Here is a 16,255-nt window from a genome sequence, read left to right on the forward strand (position 1 = left end):
GCCTGCATCTATGGGCACCAGGATGCTGACCCTGACATGAAGCCAGCAAGCACAGGGTGGGATTCACACCAAGGTCTTTATTTTGACTCTGAAGACAAGAGGACAGCGCGGGTCCGCTGAGCCCCGCTTTGGGACTTGCAGCCGTGACGTCACTCGGGGGTGGGGCAGTGACGTCACGGGAGACAGCGCGGGGTTTTCACCCGGTGACCAATGCGCGTCGGGGCCGGTGATGTCATGCCGGCGGGCAGAGAAACGTGCCTTTTGTTTTGCTGGGCTGCCTGCAGCGGCAAAAGCGGTTTTGGGAACTCTTCTAAGCTTTTTAAAATCTTTATTATTATTATTATTTCTCATCCCCAGCTACAGTCGTATCAACCCCTACTTGGCGACTGCACAAGAAAGTTATCTGGCTTTCCATCCGCGCCGTTGAAGTTGTATTTACCCCTTTAGCAAAGAGGCGTTCGTCCAAATTAGCTCCGGGGCTCCATTCTCCCTTGGTCCGGGAGCTCCTCATCCCCTTCCATCCCGTTTAATCAGCGGGAAGCTTTTCACGTGAGCGGGAGTAGCAGATGGGGCCGCTCCGCCCCACACCCCCCCCTCCTTCCCCGATCCCCGTCACGCCGCCGGCGGAGCGCGCGGCCCGACCTGGCTCCGCCGAAGCCCCGCACACCGCTCCAGGCCCGCGGGGGCCGCCCCGGCCCCTCCCGGAGGTGGGGGGTGGGAGGTGGGGGGTGGGAGGAGGCGGGCGGAGCGGGGCGGAGCGGGGCGGGGCGGGGCGGCTCCTCCCGCTGGCCCGGGGCCGCTTTCGGAGCGGAGTCGTCGGGAGAGCGGCGCCCGGTGGGGACAAAGCGGAGGAGGTCGGGCTGAGCCGGGCGCTTCCGCAACAGGTCCCGGCTCGGCGCTCAGCCGCTGCGGGCGGCGGGGCCGCTACCGGCCGTCCCCATGCGGTTCGGCTCCAAGATGATGCCGGTGAGCGCCGGGGGCGGAAAGTTGGAGCGGGGCAGCGGGAGGGAGAGAAAATGGAGCCGCGGAGGGGGTGGGGGGCGAGCCTGCTTTACTCTGCTCTCTCCTGGCCGCAGGGCTGCCGGGGGGGGGCTTTCCCTCCCCCTTCCCTCTACTTTTTATTTTCTTTTTTTTTTTTCTCTCTTCTTTGCTTTTTATTTTTTTATGGTTTATATTTTTCCTTTTTCCTTTCTTTTCCCAGCTTTCCCTCCCTCACTTCGGGCCCAACCCGTCAGACGGGCTCTCTGGAACGCAGCCAGCGCTCGGGGAGGGGAGGGATCGGGCCCCACACCGCCGCCGAACCCCCGCCCCTTTGGGGCCGCCCTGCGAGCCGCCCCCTCTGCGCCCCGCTTTACGTATCTTTATTTATTTATTTATTTATGTAGACGATTTATGGCCTTAAAGTTCTCTAAGTTGGCTCGAGACGCGCCGCGTGTGCGCGGGGGGTGGTTTTGTTCTGAGCTGCGGGGTAAGATGGTGTCCGCGTCGTGCGCGGCTCCCTGGCGGGCCGGGCCCCTCCCGCTGTGGGCCGGGGGCTGCGCTTCTTCCCCCCCCCCCCCCCCCCGCGGGGAGGTGGGGGGATGGGTTGCAGTGTCCCGCAGGGGCCGCGAAGCGGGTTTTAAATGTCGCCTGAGGCTGGGCGAGAGCTCAGCTCGATAACTTTGCTTGGCCATCGGCACAAAGGGTGTGAGGGGAATGATGTGCGGTACTTGGTTTTCTGTTTTAGAAAAGCCCAACTCAAACACGAGCGCAACAGTGACTGCCTCTGAGCATATCGTTTCAGCAGCGAGGATGGCAAATCAAATCCTTGGTTTGGTGTTGTTCAGTGAGGCTGACGGATGCGTAGGGAACCTTAGCAAGTTTAGCACCCGCTTACTCCTTGCTGGAGCCTGTCCCTGCGGCTATGAGCATGAGAAGCCCCTGAGGAACACTGTGTAAGGCAAGAGGGAATGGCCTCAGGTTGCTCCAGGGGAGGTTCAGAATGGATAATAGGAGATATTTCTTCTCAGAAGAAGCGGTGAGGCAGTAGCACAGGCTGCCCGTGGAGTCACAGTCCCTGGAGGTGTTCAAGGAGCATGGAGATGTGGCACTGAGGGATGTGGTTAGTGGGCATGGGTCAGTGGTTGGGCATGATGATCGTAGTGCTTTTCCTAACCTTAATAATTCTGTGATTCTTAAGAGACGTTTCCAGCTGGGCTCTGGGAGGCAGTGGGGAAGGATCTGTGCCGGGTGCTGAGGCCAAGGATCCATGCTGGAAGGGTGATGGTGTAGGGGCGTGCTGTGACTGCCTTGTTTTCTATCAGTGTGAGGCTCTTCCCCTGCAATTAGGAGGAAGTAATGAGCAATAATTTAATTGCACCCACCATTAGCAAGGGCTGGTTGACTTTATTGCAGTAACTTAGTGATGAAGGAATGGACAAAATACAAGCTTAACTGCAGATGGAACATCCCACGTGTTGCGCAACTGTGGTGTTGTCTACATGCAAAAACTGAGAAACAAGTGGTAAATAGAGAGCTCAACCTATTCCAGAACTGAGCCAAGTAGCACACTGGTGTTTAGGATCTTTCAGTCTGCAGAAGGGGAGGCTAAGGGGAGACCTTATCACTCTCTACAACTGCCTGAAAGGAAGTTGCGTTGAGGTGGGGGTCAGCCTCTTCCCAGGCAACAGCAATAGGGTGAGAGGAAGTGGCCTTAAGCTGCACCACAGGAGATTCAGGTTGGATATTAGGGGAAATCTCAGAAAGAGTGGTGAGGCACTGGCTCAGGCTGCCCAGGGATGTGGTGGAGGTGTTAAAGGACTGTGTGGATGTGGTACTAAGGGTTGTAGGTTAGTAAGCATGGTGCAAATGGGTTGATGACTGGACATGATGATCTTAGTGGTCTTTTCCAATCTTAATGACTCTATGGGTGTAGCAGTAAAAATCTCCTGGAAATGCTGTTGATGGTCCATTCTGTGTCACTGAGCTCAAACAAGGGAGGAAGGAGCAGCTGTGTCCTGTGGGCCATGCAGGTGGCAGGAGCACTCTTCTTGCTGGCTCAGGCTTTCCTCTGGTTGATGACTGAACTTAATAATGAATCTGTTTTTTAACCTGTAAACAAAGGGGTGGATGCAGCCTTTTCACATCTTGCTTACTGCAAATAATAGAAGATGAGTGAGAGCTGGATGAGTGTTGTGAATGCAAGATTACAAATACTACTTTTATCCATCTTCAAAACAAAGACCCAGAACCTCTCAGACTGAGTTTTGGGATAGTCTTCAAGGAGTTAAGGTTTCCCAAAAGACTACAAAAGGGTGTTACAGAAGCTTGGTGATCCACTGGCTGTAGGGTACTCAGTCACTTGCTGCTTTGAAAACATCATATTGCAGTAATATATTCACATCTTTTACTCCACCCTCTCAATAAATTTATTCATGTAAGAATTGAATTATCTTCTCTAGGCTCACCTTCACTCTGCAGACAAAGAATTGGAAAGCATAGCGGGGCTGGTGACCCTGGGTGGGTAGGGAGCACAGTGATTGTGGCGCCAGCAGGAATTCACCTTTGGACTGGTTGCCACTGAAAAGCTTTGAAGCTGCTGAAGCAGCACAGCAACTCGTACTCTTTGGAGACATCCCTGAAATTGGAATGTTTTTGTGCTGGTAATAGCAGCTGGGCACTGAACTGCTGCTTTGACCATATGTCAAGACAATGTGATCAGAAGTGCACATAAGAATGTTATAGGAGGCAACTTGCATGTAGCTGTGCTCATGAAGTAATGACAGGGTTAATGCCGATGAGCTGTGAGAAGTTCTCACCTTTCATCTGCCAGAGGCTTGTGGGAGTGTGACTGGTTCTGTTAAGTAGTGAACAGGAGCTGGAAACACCTTCAAAAATAGCCTATTTTCCTGCAGCGTAATTGGTCTCTCCCCCTAATTTTACGTTATTACCCTAAAGATGAGCATGCATTGAGAAATAATTTGCGTCATTATCCACACTGGAGAAATGGGTTTTCTCAGATAGTGGGAGGCAGCACAGATGGAGTCACCTTTTAGTGCCCAGTGAGATTTTTAGATCACCCCCCCCCCCAAAGATCTGGATGAGGTTCCATTGTACAGTTTGTCTCATGTGCAGTGCTTGTTGGGTGCCTGCTTGATATCAGGATGGATCATGTGCAGATACATTGTTAAGGACAAACTGGCAAGGTAGAGAGTGCTTACATTAGTTTTGCCATTCATCATCAGAAATAAAGAAAACTTCTGAAACTGAAGTTTGTCATAGCCATGTGTTATTTTCTAAGTGTGATAAAATACAGTTTGCTCAAGGGCAATACTTCGGCTTCAATGCCATAAGTAGTTGTGTTTTCCTTTTCGTGTTGAATGCCTTGTTCTCAGTGGTCTTTTCTGAACTGCTATGCCCAGGAAGCAATAGGGATTAAAATATGGGTTTTTTTTTCATTGCAGAATACCTACTAGCTTGTGGGTGTGTATGTTTTATAAATGTATTTTAATCCTTTTTTAAGGAACAACCAAACAAAAACTCCTACAATTAAATTTCTTGATTAGTCAGTTAATTAGAACTGCCATACTGAATTTGTGTACTTGTGTACTACTAGCTCATCTAGAGTGATTTTCTTTGGGAACACTTAACTTGCTGCTTAACTAAAGAAATGTTAACAGAAATGAATCTTGTACTTTGCAAGATGAGCATCTCTTATGTCTATAAATAACTAATGTGCAGTTGGTGCAATGCTTTGTAATAGGGGAGGTCTGTGGGCGCTGTGGGTTTTGTAATGGGGTCTGCAATGTGTTGCAGTGATGCATTGGAGGCTATTGGATTTGAAGTGCTTGGAGTGGGGGCTATGGGGAAATGGGAAGGATTGTAATGATGCAGTGGGGCTCACTGAGGCTGTGGGAGTTGCAGTGCTTTATAACGGTGTGATGGATGCAAAGGGAATTGCAGTGGAATCTGGGGGGTGCAACGGTGCAGTTGGAGCTCTATCAGGTTTGGAGTAGGGCAAACCTTTGCAGAGCACAGGCAGTGGCTTGTTATAGTGGCAGTAAGTGATCTGTGGCATCTGAGTCCCGTTTCTTGTAGCCTCTTAATTACTGAAGTTCTGATCAGGTTTATCAGCCATACAGCACTGTTTTTCCTCATCCATGTGCATGGATTTAGTGCACGAACAGGACTCCAGACTGAGCACTTCTGAACATATGCCTTACCTCCTTATTTAAATGAAGTATTCAGTAGCAGTTGAAAGTTATTCTGAATGATTTCCTAGTTGATGTCAGGCATTTAGAAGTTCCAGCATCGAGACTGTATTCAAATATTTTAGTGCGGTATTCAGTGTTTGTCAGCATTTCAGACAAAATACTTTGTAGGCTTAGCTAGTTGTTTGGGTCAGCTTTCTTGCCTCTGTGCTTCTATCACTTTTTTGCACTTCTCTTATATATTCTGAACTTCATCATTATTTCTAATGGGAAAACATTACCTCAAGTTCCCTACAGTACGTTTTTCTTTCATGTTGTTGCAGTGTGATTTTTTTTCTTTTCCCATAAATAGCGTGAAAAGCTATTGATTTCTGAGGTGGTCTTCCATCTGAAATGTGTGTGCCAAGTGGTGTTGAGTACCTCTTTTTCTTTGTGAGGCTTTTATCAGAAATTTGGGGAAGGATAGTGTTACAAACTCTTAGCAGCAGTGGGACTGGGGGAGGTGGTTCATTATGCTGCTTCTGATTGCTCAGCAGCACAGTGTGAGCGCCTTGTGGGACTCCTGCGTTTAATACTTCAGGGGCCAGCATGTGTTGCTGAGGCTTGGGATGGGGGGAAAATTCACAGGATTTAGTTTTTTAAATTCTAGTGTCACCGAATGGGATTTCTGTGTTATTAAGGATCGGGACTGCTTTGTGAGGTTCATTTCCATGTGAGTCAGTTGGGCTTTGAAGGAGACAGGTGTGAATGTACTTTCAGAGGAGCAAGCTAGCGGAGTGGAAGTGGCAATGTGCCTAGCATTCCTTTGGTTTATTGACCAAGAGCCGCCCTTGAAACGCCTGGTTGCCAGCTGCTGCCCCTGCTAGCAGGGCCTGGGGCCTCTCCTTCTGCTCCCACCCAGCAGTGGGATGGTGGACAGTCCTGTCACCAGCCCCTCAAGGAGGCTTCTTTCTTTTTGAATGCTCTGAGGGCTGGACAGTGGCTGTGCTCATAAGCGGGTGAGCAGAGAAAGCTCTCCTTGCTCTGTTTTATTATCTCCAGGCCTCCTAGCTTAGTCACTTCTGAGTCAGGCAACAGTCTTTTTTTGATCTCCTGTTCTCAAAGAGTCAGATGAAACTGTGTATAAAGTTCACCAGAAATCCTGGATATCATGAGAATTGTACTTAATTACCTTAGTCACTGTTGCTCAACTGTTTCAGAAGTTTCACATTCCACAGAAATGCCTGAAAGGCTCTTTAAAGTACCATTAGGTAACTCTTTGCTGTAGTTTGGGGATGTGGAGAGCTCATGGGAAGTGAACTGGGGAAAGAGCAATAATCGTGATGCCATCACAATGCTAGGCATGCAAAAAGCAGTTTCCCACTTGCTTTTTTTCTGTTTGCTTTTTGTTAATCATTAATATACTGTATCTCGCATGGAGTGCTTAGAGTTGGTCACGCCTGCATCCTCACCAGTTTCACCATAGTCACAGCATTATGTGGATGTTTAACACAGTCTTGGTTATATATAAATGATGTGCCCTTTGTGTTTCAGTGCTGTGGCATCAATGCCAAGAATTTCAATAGCGAGATGGTAATGTTATTTCAGTAGTAGTTTCTTCTCTACTGCAGCGATGCTTCCAGGCCTTCCCACCTCCTGAGCCTTTGTGTGGCTGTGTGTGGCACCCTAGCCTGTGTGGGCATCTATTTTAAAAGAAAAAGGGGGATTAGGGGAATGTTTCTGCACTTCCTCACATTTTTGTAAGTCCTACTCTTAGATCATTTTGCCAAATAAACCATGTGAATGTTAGGTTCAAGCCTGCTGCCAGTTATCCATGTTTCTGCATTATTCTGTTTATAGTCCCCAGGGTCAAGCAAAAATCTAGATTCTTTCACAATGCTGACCTAAAAGTTTCTGATGTGGTTCTTTTGAGTTGTCTAATATCAAAATCTGGTCTGTAAAATACCGGATCAGAGCATTTATTGAAGGGAACTGTGGCTGCACAGAGGTTAAGCAACTTGTTAAAGGTCGCTCAGTGTGTTCAGCTTGGGATTTGGGAGACCAGAATTCCCCCAGAGTCAAACCCACTGGCATGCTGTGGTGCGGTATTCCAGCTGCACTACAGCTCTGTCATGCCCACTGTAAAAGTTAAATGAGCTAGTGACTGGTAACTATGTCTCCTCAGCACCTCCATCTCCTGTGATTATAGTTCTGTAGGGTCAGAGAGCCTGAGGGTAGTTCATTGAGAACAGATCCTAAAAGAGAAGGTTCTTCATACATCCTTTGTATGTACCTGTGAACATTCCCTGTGCACTTTAAAGACATATCTTGGTTGTAAGGTGGTGTACTTTTTTTCTTTTGTTGTTTTTGTCAAGCTAAGAGGTTTCCCTTGTCTTTTATTATACTTTTATTTTGTGAGGTTTAACTGCTTCAGGAGCAATTTAGATCTTGGCTTAGATTACCAGTTTCCCTCAATTGTAGTGAAGTGCTAAATCCCATTGTTTCTGAGAATTGGAAGCTGAGTCTCAGGAGTTGTGTATTTTTCTTACCTAAAGTTTCCTTCTGCTCTTTAAAAGAGGGAAATCATGTTTTCTTTAATATTTTTCAGATTTTTTTTTGTGTTGTTATCCTATTTGTCTTAAACTGTGCTGAGCTTGCCTGTGTGCTACGTTGTGAATCAGGAGCTGGCAGGCCACGTACAGGTACTGATGCAGAGCATCCCTCTTGCAAAAACTGAAGTTGAGTGTCCAAAATGGATCCTAGTACCTGTAGCTGGGGCTGTACTTCAGCTGCTCCTGGTGTATTTGTGTATAGTTATGAATTGGTCGTAATTTCCTTGCTGCTTGGAAGTGGTGACTTGTCTGTATCCAGACCTGTCTCTTCACCCTGCTGTCATTCTATGTGAGTGTACTCCCCGGGAAGCAGAACCTTACCCAGACTGGTATCTGGGTCATGCAGTGCAGTGATCCATAGCTCCTGCCCTGCCATCTCTGGGGGAGTCAGAGACTTGGAGCATCTCGAGGCTGGGAAGGTACTCTCCGGATGGGATTCCTACTTGCTTGCCTCTCAACATAATGAGGTGTTGCAGGAAAACCTGTCTAACTTAGCAGAGAATGTAGCTGATTTCTGCCTGCAAAGGAAAGGCTGGGGCAGGAAAAGAACTGTCACTGAGCTGTGAAAAGCAGGGTGAGCAAGAGGCAGGTGAGACACTCCAGGCCTCTTGGAGAATGCCATATATCTCTCTTATGAGATACCAAAAATGGCAAAGCAGCACTGACATGGGTTGTAGAATTGCAGGATGTCCTGAGTTGGAAGGCACTCACAAGGATCATGGAGTCCAACCCCAGGCTCCACACAGCACCACCCCAAAAATACTACATCTGAGAGCACTATTCAAATGCGTCTTGAACTCTGGCTATGGGGCTGTGCCATGGGCAGCCTGTTCTGTGCCCACCTTCCCCTGGGGCAGACCCTGTCCCTAATGCCCAGCTGCCCCTCCCCCGACACAGCTCCTTGCCATCTCCAGAGAGCAGAGGGCAGAGCAGAGTGCTGGTCCCTGTGTGGAGCTGCAGCTGCCATTATGCCTCCTCAGCTCCTCTATTCTGCACTGAGCAACCCTGGGGGTCTCAGTGCTCCTTGCACACCTCTGCCCTCCAGCCTCTCCATCTTCACAGCTCTCCTTTGGACTCTCTAGTTTTGTCTTTTTTATGAGTGCTACCTCCTTGACCTCCCTCACATGTAGCCCCATGGTGCATCTTGCAGTCTTTTGAGAACAGATCTTACTACACGTAAGGTTTGTGCAGGGAAGCTATGGAAACAGCACTGCGTGCCTTCTGCCTCTGCAGCGTTGTTCCTGTACATAGGTCCTGCCCGTGAGACCGTTCTGCAGTGTGGTTCCTGGTATTGCACAAAACCAGATTACTTAGAGTGCTTCTCTTGCAATCAGCCAATAGTGAGATTGGGAAAGAGAAAATGTATTCTACCTCCTGGGAAGCTGATGACTGGCCAAACAGAAATGGGCTGAGGGGGGCATTTTATGGTGTTATTGAGGCACAAGAAACCTGTTGAGGAATTGTGCCTAATACAAATGGTGATTTAATCAAACTTTCCTCTGTTTATATCATTATCAGTAGCTGCGAAATCACCTCGGTGACCACCATTTCACACACGTCCATCTGTGGGGATCTCTGTTGTGACTTTGGTTATGGCAGTGTGCAGAGTCACTCAGCAGGACAGCTGCTCTGCTCTGATGAACTGCACTCCCTTCCTTGACTTCTCAGCTGGTGTCTGTGTAGAGCTTGGTACTGCCTGGAAAATGCCTCTGGGAGCATGTGGTACTTAAATAAAACCTGTCAGACAGTTATCAGCTGCACAATCTGCCAGCCTTCTGCAGCTCCTGGTACAGGAGCTGAGTGTTGGCTGATGAAAGTTTAAGCATGTCAAGCTCTTTTACAGGAGCGAGGGTTAGATCAAGCAGGGTACTTGGTGGAATATTGGGCAAATTGGTGGGGCTAGGTTTCTCTTCCTGGTTGTACTGTAGTGGGTAAGTTGTACGTATCCCCTTATAGGCGTGATCACTAGGCCACCTGACCAGCCATTGTCTCTGATATTGGAATAGCCCTGTCATTCTCTTCTTGCTTGCAAAATAAAAGCAGTCCATCTGTTGTGGTGCAAAAGCTCTATGTGTCTTCTGTGCCAGCTGAATATATTCCTCTGTAGTGCAGTGTTAGTATCTGCACAATTCCTAATGACTTCCTGAGTGTTTGAAGCCCAGCAGTGGTAGGACAAAAGTTTTTTGCCTTTGAACAGTAACTTCAGTTGTTTTAAAGCAGATATGATCACCAAGCGTGGGCATTTCCTGGTTGTTGTCTTTGACACTGCTGGTGTCTATGTTGTCAGCCTCCATTACCATGGGCAGATTGCTCTCAGTGCACTGACAGTCACCTGAGTTTGACAAGTGAACGTCATTCTTCAGAGTACACTTCCATTACAGCAGAAATACATTCGCACCCAGAAGTGGTGGTAAATTGGAAAGGGCTGCCCTACTGTAAGGATATGGTGTGATGTTACACCTAATTAATTTAATAGTAGGATGCAGCTCAAATGGATGCCTTTGTTCCTTTGATTCCCACCTCCACCCAAAGCCACGTGCCCTTGTTGCTTCCCAGTGAATTTAGCAAGGAGCTGGGTGATGGCTGACTGGGGGGAATAGCCACCTACGCTACAGGCAGAAAAGGAACAAAAAAGCTCATGTGGTAGAAGTGATTTGCTGTGTGTATGTAATCTGGCCTGGTGGGAAAGGACATGTCTGTCGTCTCTGGCAGTTTACCAAGTTCACCATTTAGGTGGGCTAAGCTGTAACAGTCAGGTGATGCTGCGTGCTTTCCTTGAATTCCACGTTGTCTTAGGTGGGCTTTTTCACCGTCTTCAGGTATCCTCACTCACTGCGAGGATTATGTTGGATTAACAGCAGTGTAATTTTTCTGGTGAGAAACTCATACAGCACGAAGCCTTTGCTTCCTGGAGGTATGTATGTAGGAAGCCAGAGCTTGCTCTGAAAGCAGTAAAGCATGAAAACTGCTGTGCTAAGGGGCCTGAAATTTCTTTATTTTCCTTTTTGTTTGTCCTGGAGGTAGATGGCTGAACAGCCCTACCTGGAGTCTCGGCTTAAAGGCGATGTTTACTCATGTACTTAAACGTGTGTCATTGTTGCAGTTGCCAGAAACTGTGTGGCCACTGATCCACCTCTGCAGGTCACGAGCTCTTGGTTTGTCAGAGATCTTTCATGGAGGTAGGACGCAGACTTTGGCAGTTGTTTTCTTAGGTGAGTGACTAAGGTGGAGTAAAGAGTGGTATTTTCAAATGTTTGGCACTCATCTCTGTGAAGTTGCTGGGATTGGACTAAGCTAGTATTCCACGCCTTTTTCTTGTTAACTTGCTGTTTAGTTTGTTTTAGTAGGAAATCACAGAACTTCAGCTCTTTTTCAATTTCTTTTTTTTTTTAAACTGCTTGAGATAGAAAGAAGTATCTCACAAAAAATATTCCTACTTCAGTACCGTGCATCCCTCGTGGGCGCTCCCCGGAGCTGCTGGTAAGCAGAAGATAATAACTGAGCTTGGTGTGTGGGTCGGGCACGTGTCACGTGATGAGCATCGGGTTTGACCTGTGTGTTCTGGTGGGCTGAGGCACAGTGCTCCTGGGTGTGAATGCTCAGCATCTTTTCATCAGCAGGTTTATTACATGTTGGCTGGAAGAGTAGAAAATTGGTATTTTTAAGTGTGAGGAGTTGGTGCCTTCGCCTGCAGGCGTGTGGTGTGGGTGGTAGAGCTGCCGGGTTGCTGTGGCAGCCTGTGCTGTTAAGGTGTAGGAAGTTAAATATGCTTTTCTCCCTGGTGCAGGTGTAGCTTTGTTTATATCTGTGTTTGTACAAAGCCCGCTTCTTTGGCTGCCAGCAAGACTACTTGACTTGCTTTTTGCATCATAAGAATATACTTGCATTTTAAAGGTCTGCTTTGAGAGGGGCAGCTCTTAAGTGTCCCAAGAGGTGGCACTTGGTATGGCTTCTCGTGGGTCTCAAGCTGCCTAGAAGGCTCAGAGAGCAGGAGTGCTTATTCCCACCAAAGGCATATAAAGCTCTAGAGCAACAAGAGCAGCTTAGTTTCTTTTTCTTTTTATTTATTTATTTAGTACAAAGACTGCCTCTGGGGTTTGACGCAAGTATAGAAAATTGAGATGATTCAGGCTTAAGTCTGAGTTCATAACCTTGCTTGTTATGTGTGGATGTTGTCTTTAGGCTCTTCTGTGAGGTGCAGTGCATGTTGTGACACTGAGGGATGGACTGGACTGTAAACCCCATGGGGCTGACAGGAATCAGGCAGAGTTTAGGAGCTTTTGTAAGAATTAGGTGGTAGTATGTGCTGGGAAATCATACTCTATATGTACCAAGTGTTCTTAACAGTGTTGAACAGTTCGGAGAGAGTCTGACTGAAGGGACAAGTCTCCAAAGACCTGACCCTCCTGTCATCTCCTTCATGAGGAGGAGCAGTTTCAAGCAGGATGCTAGCACTGGCCATGGGGACACTGTAGGGCTGATTCTTCAGTCAGCTTGCTCAGGGATTTTGTGCAGTGGCTGACTGTGGGACTGAGGAGCTGTGAGATGAGCATGGGAAGAAAGCTTTGAGTGGGGAAAGGAGAGGAACTTCAAAGTGCAGATGGTAATGGAAAGAGGCCTGTGAACACACTGCGGTGTGGTACACCGTGAAGAACATTGACAGGATTTGTTTACCCCAAATAACTCTGTAGTTTAACTAAATTGGTGTAAATCCAAGTGTGGCTTCAGGTCTGAACAGAATCAGCTATGCACGATGTGTTGGGGTGCTCAGTGAAAGGCTGTGGTTTCCTATGTCTTATAGAAGCCAGTTTTGCTTCTATCTTAAAACATATGAGCCAGTTTGTTTTTTAGAACGCTTCCTCCTGCTGAATGCTGATGTTGGAATAAATACCTGCCGTGTAAAAGTGGCTTTAAAAGTTCCTCTTGAGCTGAGGCACTCTTTGCCTTCAGTGATATGCATTGACTTGACCTCCTAAGTGCATGAATTTTGATGTTCATACGAAATTCACAATCATAATTGTTTACCCAGACCTTTTGACTGTCTGGCTTATGTGGGGACTTCTGTTCTTGTGACTAAGAATAACAAAGGGGGAAAAGGTAAGTCAGAAAATTGTACCTTGGATGCAGAGTAAAAGTCTTGTCTGAGACAGATGTTTCCTTAATGACCTTGTGCATAATACCCTACAGAAGGAGAAGGATGTAGATTAGGGAATCTCTGTTTACCAGTCATGAGTTTTGTCTGATGGATTCTAGAAAAACAGTACAGCTAAACTAGGATGATGATGATACTTTAAGTTTGACAGGAAGGTTGAAATTGCACCTTCCTCATATGTAGGCTTGAACTGGTGTGCTGAGTTTTGTCTTTGGAGCTGCAGTCTGTGAAGTAGGTGGGTCACAAACCCACATCCATTAACTGCAGGTGGTGACAGTACTTGTCCAGAACTCAGTCTATTTTCCTTGCAAATCTTCAAATTCCCATAATGATGATTCAGCTGTGTGCCTGATAAGGAGCTAAAATATGGCTGAAGTTTGTGCTGTAGCTGTTGTCCAGTGTACTGTGGTATTCCAAAAGCAGATGGCTTTCATTTTGTTGAGGATTTAAAAAAAAAAAAAACGGGGGGGGAGGGGAGAAGCTTCCTCTTTGCTGTTTTCCGTTCTCATTTTCCTGCCCCAGAGTGCATACAGATGTCAGTTCTTACAGCATTTAAAACTGAATGTACATCTTTACCAAAGATAAGTTTATAAGAATGATCTGTACAAGCAGAAGCTGCTGTGTGTTTGAGTGTGGAGGCTGACTTCTGTTTTCTCTTGTGATACAATTGAAGGGAAAAAGGGCCATTCTTTATATAGACTGGGAATAATCTGAACAATTCTACGGTACTTCCTACAGTACTCCACCTACCTTGCATCATAACTTCCTTTCTCACACTTATGGCCAAGAGCCAGTACAATATAAATGGAGTAGCATGCGCTGCAGATGAGACAGAGGGAACATAAATCCATATATTTGGGTGTGGCTATAGGTAAATATTAAATTCACTCTGTATTTCTATTGGGCATAGCTTTATTGAGCTTAATTGAATATGAAAAAAAAAATCAGGGTTGGTAATCATCCTGTATACCCGACTTATAGTAAGTCTATTATATAATCTTTTGCTTCCCTTAATCTTTTGCTTACCTTAATCTGCAGGTAAAATAAGTGTGCATGTTGCCTATGGAAGGACTGTTTTAAGGTTCTGAGGGACTTCATGTGACAGGCTCGCTAATTTAATTAACTGAGGTATACTTCACAGGTCTTAATTATATTTTTAATGCAACTATGTACTGGTTTTGAGTGCTGTTTATTAGAACATGAAAATCTGCCATTATGCAGGCTGTCTTCTGTTGTTTAAGAAGTTGCATCAAGTCAGCAGAAATATCTATTTTAGTATCTGATTTCTTTGTGGCTGTCTAGGAAGGTGCAGCGTCAGTGCTCCCACTAGGTAAGCTGCTTCCTTTTAAAACTCTTGTTTGAAGGGTCTTTGTACTTATCAGGAAAAATTCACTCATTAAAGCTTCAGATATCAAGTCTGTAGGTGGAATCGGTTATTTCTCATTTGTCATCTGTACTTAAAATTTGGTAGTTAATATATTCATTATAGAAAATTGTGCGGTGCTAAAATTAACTTCTAAAAATATGCTTTCGTTCAGGATCTAAATTGTGTTGTTGTAATTCTTTTCCATCCCACGCACTGCTCCAAAAAAAGCTATTTCTCATTTGAAACAACAGCTTTTCAGTATTGAAACATACTGCTGCTCTGGAACTGCGTTCTGTGGAGAAGTCATTGAAGGGCATGTGGTGAGCTAACAATTCCTTCTTGGAGGCTTGTTTATACAGCAAATCAGGTGTACATGTGTGTGCAGGAAAATATATTGCCTATCTTCAATCATTTGTAGTCTAATTTAGTAGGTATAACTTAAGTAACAAGAGAGGGAATACAGCTGCGAAGGATTGCTTCATTAACCTTAAGAGTGGCTACTCGCTTCCTTAAAAATGACATCTAAGAAAACTTGTTATGCAAGCCAAAACCATTATTTAGCTGTGCTATGGAAGCAAACCAAACAGCCAACGTGAGTATTATGTGATTCAAGAACAGTAGCACTCACTCTGAAACACAGAATATAGAATGTGAGGCATGATTGTTAGTTCTAATGCAAAGTAATGAATCATGATTTCAAGAGGCTGTATGCTTGTTTGGAGAGAAAATAGTGTTGTTTCTGTGACTGCCTGCTTTGCCTCAGTCTCCCAGTCTGTAAAGTAGGAAACTGCTTGCTTTTGTCAGGACTTCCTGGTTGTAAGGTGCTTTGAAGATGAAAAATAGTTCATGAATAGATGCTACAGTTCATATTGTATGTTGTGTGGTGTGCCGGAAAGGACTGCTTAAGGCTGGGAGTTGAGGAAGTAGTGAAAAATAGGGGTAAGTTAGTATTCTTAAACTCCCTACTTGGATGTAATATTTCATGAGCTACTGAGGTTTTTTTCCCTGGAAGATTGTTGTCTGTTGAAGTTTAGTGATGTGAATTAGCTCTTTGACTAGAAACTGTTGATGAGGGGTGGAAAGAAAAATTATGCTTGCCCTCTAGATCTTTAAACTAAGGTTGCTTCAGGTATTCATGATATTTTAAACTGTATCATGTCGAATAATGAAGTTTTCCACTAGATACATGTATCCTGAGATTTACTGCTGAAGCTAAAACCTTTTAATAGAATTATTATTGTGTTAATTAGGAAGCGTACAACTTAACAGCCTTTTAATACCCAAGTTATGTGATGTCAGGTTCATAGTATGAGATCTTACTCCTTACAGAAGCACTATCAAAGCTGAAAATCAGTTGAACTCTTCTGACTAAAGGGAGAGGTTGATATGAGGTGGTGTCTATTTACATGGATGTAAATTCTAATGTGTTCTGGCATGTATTCCGATTAGTTTTGAAACTTGTTTTTTTGTTTTTAGTGTGACCAAGTAGGAGCCAGAATGCAGTGTGATCATAGACTAGTGTTTCTGTAGAGCTATCCTTAAATATTTCAGTTTTAGTGGAGATCAGGCCTCAACACCTGCAAATAAGGTAGGCTGTATACGATGGTGCAATTGTATGAGATGTTCCTGTTGATGTGTTTAACAGCATATGGGTCAGGTGTGCAGGCAGATGTAAGGCTATTTGAAACTGACATACAGGAGAGGAGGAGTAAGGTGGGGTGTGACTTGCCTTAATTGATGCCTTCTTTTGACCTCCTTTATTTTGGTTGCTTTTCTCTTCCTGTACGTGGGTGTGTTACAGTCCAGGCTTAGTGGCTATATTTGGAATGATGCACAAATAATCAGGTTGGAACAAAATAACACATTTCATGCTGGGAGGATGCAAGTTTTAGTTCATACCACTTTAGATAGATTTGTGTGGCAGGTTTTTTTGAGACTTAAAGTCCTCCTTTGTATC

General features: G+C 45.6%; 1 protein-coding gene across 3 annotated transcripts in view; it reads left to right on the top strand.

The window, feature by feature from the left end:
* Positions 1-823: 823 nt before the first annotated feature.
* The window catches only part of TP53BP2 (tumor protein p53 binding protein 2), a 40,886-nt gene continuing 25,454 nt past the window's right edge, over positions 824-16,255 (top strand). For all 3 annotated transcript variants that reach the window (XM_065740867.1, XM_065740934.1, XM_065741014.1), the window contains exon 1: positions 824-966. In XM_065740867.1, the coding sequence (XP_065596939.1) occupies positions 940-966 (27 nt within the window). In that variant the 5' untranslated portion in view covers positions 824-939. The remainder of the gene's footprint in view (positions 967-16,255) is intronic.

The sequence above is a fragment of the Cyrtonyx montezumae genome, unplaced genomic scaffold, assembly GCF_038088225.1.
Source record: "Cyrtonyx montezumae isolate F1298 unplaced genomic scaffold, pur_monq_1.0 scaffold_0, whole genome shotgun sequence".
NCBI classification, from domain to species: Eukaryota; Metazoa; Chordata; class Aves; order Galliformes; family Odontophoridae; genus Cyrtonyx; species Cyrtonyx montezumae.